Source organism: Cebus imitator, unplaced genomic scaffold (genome assembly GCF_001604975.1).
Source record: "Cebus imitator isolate Cc_AM_T3 unplaced genomic scaffold, Cebus_imitator-1.0 Scaffold125, whole genome shotgun sequence".
Taxonomy (NCBI): domain Eukaryota; kingdom Metazoa; phylum Chordata; class Mammalia; order Primates; family Cebidae; genus Cebus; species Cebus imitator.
In genome coordinates this window covers 4,819,289-4,827,719 of record NW_016107440.1, presented here as the reverse complement: position 1 = coordinate 4,827,719, position 8,431 = coordinate 4,819,289, and the positions used below count along the sequence as shown (strand labels likewise).

General features: G+C 38.3%; 1 protein-coding gene across 1 annotated transcript in view; it reads right to left on the bottom strand.

Annotated features, from left to right (window-relative positions):
- Positions 1-8,431, bottom strand: part of MTMR9 (myotubularin related protein 9) — a 47,428-nt gene that overhangs the window by 19,098 nt on the left and 19,899 nt on the right. Inside the window, exons 3-5 of the mRNA XM_017540462.2 lie at positions 7,126-7,251; positions 2,443-2,616; positions 1,103-1,320 (exon numbers count right to left, since the gene is read on the bottom strand). Coding sequence (XP_017395951.1) covers positions 1,103-1,320; positions 2,443-2,616; positions 7,126-7,251 — 518 coding nt within the window. The remainder of the gene's footprint in view (positions 1-1,102; positions 1,321-2,442; positions 2,617-7,125; positions 7,252-8,431) is intronic.

The following is an 8,431-nucleotide window of genomic DNA, read 5'->3' as shown; positions in this document are numbered from 1 at the left end:
CCCAGCTACTCAGGAGGCTTAGGCAGGAGAATTGCCTGAACCCAGGAGGCGGAGGTTGCGGTGAGCTGAGATCGCGCCATTGCACTCCAGCCTGGGTAACAAGAGCGAAACTCCGTCCCAAAAAAAAAAAGAGGCGCTGGGCACAGTGGCTCACGCATGAAGTTCCAACACTCTGGGAGGCCGAGGCAGGCGGATCACTTGAGGTCAGGAGTTTAAGACCAGCCTGGCCAACATGGTGAAACCCTGTCTCTGCTAAAAATACAAAAATTAGCCAAGCGTGGTGGCGTGTGCCTATAGCCCCAGCTACTCAGGAGGCTGAGGCAGGAGAGTCACCTGAACTCAGAAGGCGGAGGTTGCAGTGAGCCGGGACTGTGCTACTGCACCCCAGCCTGCATGACAGAGCTAGACTCTATCTCAAAAAATAAAAGTAAAAATAAGAAAGAGGGGAAACCTTTCATTTGCAACAGATGGATGAACCTGGAAGACATCATGTCATATGAAATAAGCCAGGTACCCATGCACAGAAAGATAAATACTGCATCAACTCACTTAATATGTAGAATCTAAACAAGTTAAATTCATAGAAACAGAGAGGAGAATGGTGGTTGCCAGAGGAAGAGAAAGTTGGCAGGAGGGGCTGGGGGAGGGGAGACAGATATGGGGAGATACTGATCAAAGGTTACAAGGTTTCAGTTAGGAGGAATTAGTTCTGCAGGTCTATTGTACAGCATGGTAACTGTAGTTAAAAATAATATACTGTATGCTTGAAAATTACTAAGAGAATAAATATTAAATGTTCTCACCATCCAAAAAAATGGTAATTATGTGAGGTGATAGTTACGTTAAGTCACTTAATCAGTTTACAATGTATGCATACATATATCTAAACAGTTTAGCACAGTGTACATCACAAATATGTAATTTTTACTTGTCAATTAAACCTTATAAAGCTGACAAAAAAAATGAGAAGATGACTAGCCAATTACTGACCCTAAATTAATGCATAGGTTAATTTGAACACTTGTAATTTTTGAACAACTAACACCTTGTCCACTGTAATTAGCTTCTAATAAGAGTCCTTATTATCTATGGAATCTTTTACCTCTCAATGGACTTATGAATTCGCCTCCACTGGGGATAATGGGCTTCTTGTTCAAAGCCACCTCCTTTGGCTCTAGCTTGCTGAGCCACGTTCAGGGATCGGGTGTCAATGACGTAGCCACGCTTCCCCACCCTGAGGGTAGCATTGATCAGCTTCTCGTCTTCCTTGCACCTCCTCCCATTTGTGCCAGTGAGTGGCTGGCCACTTCGCATGATTACCTAGAAGCACAGTAAAGCTGAAAATTCAACAGCAGTTGCTTTTAAAGTTTCTGAATACAGAAAGAAATTAGCTAGATTAATAGTATCTCAAAAATAATCCTGTGACGCTGTGGAGATGGATTTGATCCACAAGCAAAGAAATATTTGCATGTATTGACAACAATTAGTAACTGTAAAAGATAAGCCTTAAGCTTTTACACAATTTCTCTGTCTCAAAATACTTTCACATAATAAATCATATCACCTCTTTAAGATCAAATATTGGAATTCATTTAGCGTGTGGGTCAAATACCCATAGACCTGGCCCTGTAATAAAGATAATAATGGCCTATGAGCCAGTAAACCTTGACTTCAACTAAACATACATAGAGTTGGCAGGTTTTAACAAGAATTACAGAAAGTAAAGGCACCAGTGGCAAAATTTAAAAGTTCAAACACTGTTCTCATTGTTTTGGAAATCATTTTCAATACCTCAAAAGCTGATTGTCTATTATTTATCCTCCAGTGGCCTCTACCATCCTTTTCAGTATTCCAGGATTTAACTACTTGTTTCCAAAAACTACCCTACCAACTATCTATCTGGAAATGTTCGCTTTTGAAACTTTTCTCAACTAATCTCTTCCCTGGTGAATGGTTTAGAGTTCTTTCAAGAGACCACCATTATAAGGAAGTTATCTTAGCTCCTTCTTTAATTCAGTGTTTACAAGAGTTGTGACTAAATGACATGAGCATCACTCTTCTACCTTTGAAAATAGCTCTGCTCAATTTGCCTTTCACATGGAAAGTTGGTAAGAAAAATTAAATTATTCTGAGCAGAGAAATTTCCCATTTTTCTACCAGAAGAATGTCGTCATAAGCATCAAATAAACACTAGTTTCCTTTATACAGTGTCTCTCAGGGCTTCTGTGAGGTTGAGCAGGATCATGCAAAGAATTCAGTTACATCCTCACCAAAGAAAACACTCTACTCCTGATTCCCTAAAGCTGACATAAAGGAAGCCCTGGTGGGGGAGACCTGGACAACCATGTCAATGAACAGACAGATAGAAAAAAGGAACACTTCTACGAAAAGATCCCCCAGCCAAATCTTTCGGTACATCAAACAGTAGCGCTGTGCACTTACCATCCCATTTTTTTGGTGATAATAGCTTAGTACTGGGAAGCGCCCTCCATGTCGAAATGTAGCTACCTTCCGAAGAGCTTCATCATCAATGGATTTGGGCACTATGACAATTGGTGGGTAAGAGGGACAGACAGCAAATTCCTTATTGACATAGCTTAGCCTCCATTCACTGGTCTGAAAAACACAGAATACTTCAAAGCTAAACAACTATCTCAATATCACAAAATCATCTGAGAAAATTTGAAAGACCTTACAGATCAACTTTCACCGACGAAGAAGCCATTTCTCAGGAATTGAATAGGAGGCTATCTAGCTTATACGTAAATGGCTGCAGAGAAAAGGGGTTCTATGGTTCAGGGCCAGCTTCCTGCATTGCTAGGTATCAACAATTCCTAGAAAGTTCTCTCTAGTACTGAGCAAAAATCATTGCTCTGTAACTTTCTCTATTGGTTTTTTAGCAAACTTTCAGACAATACGGGACAAGTTCCCTATTTCACACGGTATCCTACCAAAAGTTTGAAAGACGGTTGTTTCTCCTTAGTGTTCTATTCTCCAAGTTAAATATATTGAGCACACCCATAATTATCATGGCCAGCATCATCCCACTTCTTCCTTTTCTGGGTCCCATTTAGTTTGTTAATGATCCTCTTAAAGCACAAGTAAGACTGTAAGACTACAGGTAATGCATCCCCAGGACAGATGAGAACAGAGCTACTAGCTAGATCAAGTCCTTTGTTCTTTTCTGCTATTTAGAAAAGGAGAAAAATGTACTAAGATTGGTAACACCTTTCTTAAAACAGTAACAACTCACTACTAAGGAAGGTTAAGCTCAGGAGTCAATGAAATAATTTCAAACTCAATACACTAAGGACTAAAAGTATACAACATAAAACTAGCAAATGACAACTTATTTTAAAAATCAGAACTGAAAACTGCTTGAAGACTGTCAAAAGGTTTTACAGTAAAAAAAAAAAAAAAAATCAAATTATATGTAAATTTCAGCATGTTCTGTATATCTGAGCTGGCCTAACCTAATGTAGTATGTTAGATGTACTCTAAGACAAGATTATCACTTTTAAAAAATGCTTTTGTGACATACAGTATCACATTTTTAGTTAATTTTTTTCACCTTTCAAATATATTTATGTTACCAGTTTTAAAAATATAGTTTCTAGTCCAGGCACAGTGGCTCACAGGTGTAATCCCAGCACTTCGGGAGGCTGAGGCAGGCAAATTGCTTGAGTCCAGGAGTTCAAGACCAGCCAGGGCAAAATGGCCAAGCCAGGTCTCCACTAAAAATGCAAAAATTAGCCAGGTGTAGTAGCACACCCTTATAATTCCAGATACTTGGGATGGTGAGGTGAAAGAAACATATGAGCCCAGAAAGCTGAGGTTGCAGTGAGCTGTGATAGCGCCACTGCACTCCACTCTGGGCAATCGGAGTGAGATTCTGTTTCAAAAAATAATAAATAAATAAACGCACGGTTTCTAAAGATTTATTATTTTTAGAAAAATGGAGTTACCTGTTCCTTGCTAGCCCATCCCAATTTGCTTTCCCCAAAGGCAATCGTTTTCAGTATTTTTAGCTTTTTTGGTGTTTAAATTTCTGTTTTCTTTCGTTTTGTTTGAGATGGAGTCTCACTCTGTCGCCTAGGCTGGAACACAATGGCACAACCTTGACTCACTGCAAGCTCTGCCTCTCAAGTTCAGGCAATTCTCCTGCCTCAGTCTCCTGAGTAGCCGGGATTACAGGCACCCACCACAACGCCCAACTAATTTTTCGTATTTTTTAGCAGAGATGGGGTTTCACCATGTTGGCTAGGCTGCTCTCCAACTCCTCACATCAGGTGATCCATCCACCTCAGCCTCCCAAAGTGCTGGGATTACAGGCATGAGCCACCACGCCGACTTACCTTTAAATTTCTAAACAACATGATTATACTGTTATTGCTTGAATTTTCACCATGGTACATTATTTATTGATTTCCTACTCTGGAGAATGACAGACTCTCCATTGATCTGCAATGCCACTCTGTCAGTCCAAATGTGCTGTGTTCTCTATCCCATCCCACTGGTCCACTTTAGTAACTTCCGTAACTTTTAAAATAAGTTTGATACCTAGTAGGCTAAGTCTCCTCCTCTTACTTTTTTATTCTTCAAAGAGTAACTTGGCTCCTCTTGGTCTTCTGGTCTTCCATGTAACTTTTACCAAATTCAGTGTAAACCAACTGGGGTTTTTAATAAGACTGTATTGACTTTATAAATCAGAGAGAATAAGTTACATCTTTAGAATATTCAGTCTTTCTATCCATGAGTATATTTTCTCTCCACTGATTTAAGCTTTTAAAAATTTTTCCATAAATTTTTATAACGCTCTCAATAAAGGTCTTACTATCTTTTCTTAGATATATTCCTAGAAACCTTATAACCTTTGTTGCACTTTAACTGCATCTCTTCAAATTGTGTTCGGTGTAGAGAAATCCCCGTGATCTCAAGGTTCTTTCCTTTTCCCATGTGGACAAGCATAGAATCAACAAATAACAATTTTTCTACCTTTATTTCAACTCTTATACCCTGTATTTTTCTTTCTTGTCTTACTGAGCCGACTAGGAACAGTAATAATGGACATTCTTGCCTCATTTTTGAACCTAGAGGGAATAATACAAGATTTGCTTTTGGTATGTTTTTGGTTTTGGTAGCCATCCTTTATCAGATTAGATGAATTCCTTTCAAATCCAACTTTAAGAGCTTTTATCATGAATAGACATTGATCAAATTTTTTTCCTCTATTAATCTAACACCATGCAGGTAATTTGTCTTTTCGCTAATTCTGTGACACTCTCTTTGCTTTATTGTTCAGTAGCTGAACAACAACATGTATAAAGATGTTTTTATTATCTTGTACGGCATTTGCTGGGATACCTTGGCTTAAGGGTTCAATAACTGTTACTGATTCTGGAGAATTATCAACCATTATTTATTTGAATATTGTCTTTCTTCTATCATCATCATCTTTTTCTTCTTCTTCTTTTTTTTGAGAGACAGGATCTTTCTCTCTCATCTGCACTGGAGTGCTGCGGCATGATCACTGCTCATTGCAATCTCAACCTCCTAGGCTCAAGCATTTCTCCCATCTCAGACCCCCAAGTAAGTGGGACCACAGGCACACGGCATCACACCCAGCTAAATTTTTTCATAGAGATGGGGTTTTGCCATGTTCCCTAGGCTGGTCTCAAATTCCTGAGCTCAAGTGATCTGCCTCCCTCAGCCTCCCAAAGTGCTAGGATTACGGGTGTGAGCCACCATACCCCAGTCTCTATCATCTTTTATCCTAAACTCCCATGTGATAAATATTGGATCTTCTTCCTTTATTATGCATGCACGTGTCTAACCTCTCTGTTTTTCCATCTTCTTTCTCTGTTCTGCATTCTGAGTAATTACTTCAGATCTATATTCCAAATCACTTATTCTCCCTTTAGCTGTTTCTAATCAGCTACGTAACATTTTCCTTATGCCGGTACCATACTCTCTTGATTACTGCGGTTTTACAAGTTTTGTAATAAAGTATGTAAATCCTTTTAACTACTGTTTTCTCAAAGTTGTTTTGACTTTCCACATAAACTTATATATTTAAATTTGCATTTCCATAAAACTTGTATCATCTTTTCCATTTCCACAAAAACACCTGTTAGAATTTTAACAGAGATTGCACTGACTCTATAGAACAATTTGGGGAGAACTGCCACTTTAATGAGCCAAATCCAGCCTGCTGCCTGTTTTTGCAAATAAAGTTTATTAGAACATGGTATCACCCATTCATTGATGTCTTGTCTGATTGCTGTTTTCATGCAACAGCAGCAGAGTTCAGTAGTTGTAATAGAGACCACATGACACACAAAGCTTAAAACATCTATTATCTAATGGTCCTTCACATGTGTCAGCTAACTGTTGACCTTAACCATATTGTTTTCCAATTGATGCACACAGTATATCTCTCCTTTTACTTAGATCTCCTGTAACTTCTTCCAACAATATTTTATGTCTTTCAGTGCATAATCTTGAGTTTCTTGTTAAATTTATTCCTATTTTATTCATTGCCGGATCGCTTGTTGCCAATTCAATTTGTTTTTGTATACTGATCTTAGATCAACCAACTTGGCTAAACTTGCTTATTCTAGTTATTTTATTGCTTTCTGCTCTTATTTTTATTATTTTTTCTTTCTAGTTACTTTGCTCTTTTTTCTAGCTTAAGTTGGTGCTTAGATGAATGATTTTAAATTTTTCTTTCTTTTCTAGTATAAAAATTTTAAATTTATAAGTTTATCTCTAACCTCTGCCTTAGCTGTCTGTATTCCACAAATTTCAATAGATTACATTACCATTATCATTTAGTTCAAAATGTTTTTTAATTTCTTTGACACACAGATTATTTACAAGTGTTTTGTTTAATTTAGAAATACTTGGGGATATTCCTAGATATCTTAGTATTATTGATTATTAATTTAATTCCTTTTTGATCAGAGATTATACTCCGTATGGCTTCAATCCTTTTAAATGTATTAAGATTAGCAATGGAGAAGTCAAATTCACCTTAGTACTCTTCAAAAGAAGTGATCATTTTCACAAGTCAAATAAGGTACTGGGTTACTTTTCATAACCGACAGTTCTCAAAAGTTAACTCACAGCTGAGGAATAGAGTTCAAACTCTTGCTCAGGAAGGAAGGAATGCCAGCCATCTTCTATCACTTCAAACATAGGACGGTAAAAGAAAGGGTACATCAGAGTGATGGAGTCCAGGGTAGACAATGCCTGGGGGCAAAAAGAAGACAAAAAAGGAACACCCACAACTGGAAACACATTCTCACTGAAAAATTAGTATTAAGCAAACGCAGCCTAATAATGATAGGTGCCCAGTATGTTTCTCTAACATTGAGTTTATCACTAGATACAATTACAGTCTTACTGAAGCATTTCCATGTTCTAGTAACTAATAAGGCACCTGACTCATAACACTAAAAAGTGTTGGTGGGAGGAAAAACAAACAAAAAATGTGCATACCGATTCTAGAAGAAAAATCAAGTAACACCTCTTGACATCACTTAATAAAGTTTAATAAAAAGGTCTAAGTATTTCTGGGGATCAGTTTTTGGTTAGTAAGGTCTTGTCTCAAAATCCAGTTATAGCCTAAATAAACATATGTGAATTATTTGAAATCAGGGTTAGTTAGTAGCTGTAAAAAAAAGGATGATACAGCTTAGAAGTCTATAGTCAGATGGGAATCAGAATGCTGGAAGGAAATTCCAAATACTAGCTGTGCAGTAGGAAAGTAATGTAAACACTCTATGCCTCAGTTTCCTCGACTGTAAAATGGGGGAAATAACATACCTACTTCATAGGGTTGTTGGATATTTAGAGAGATAATGTGTAACAGGCGTAGAACAGTGTCTGGCACATAATAAAAGCTAACTAATTCCAGCTTTTTTTTTTGAGACAGAGTTTTCCTCTTGCCACTCAGGCTGGAGGGTGATGGCACAATCTCAGCTCATTGCAACCTCCGACGCCCGGGTTCAAGCAAATCTCCTTCCTCAGCCTCGTGAGTAGCTGGGATTACAGGCACCCGCCACCACACCCAGCTAATTATTTTGTATTTTTAGTAGAGATGTGATTTCACCACGTTGGCCAGGCTGGTCTCAAATTCCTGACCTCAGGTGATCCACTCGCCTCAGCCTCCCAAAGTGCTGGGATTACAGGCATGAGCCACCGTACCTGGCCAATTTCAGCTATTATATATGCTCCACATATGTAGAAATTCCATCACTGTTCATTTCCTCCCTTCCTAGACTGGTATGCCATTTGGCCAGGTATCATATCTTTATGCTGCAGGGGTCCATTCTCGAATGGGGGTATTACCCTATCAACCCCAAATGAACCTATATTTATCTGGAGCACTTGAATCTTGGGTAATAGACACAGGAAAACCTGAGTAGAT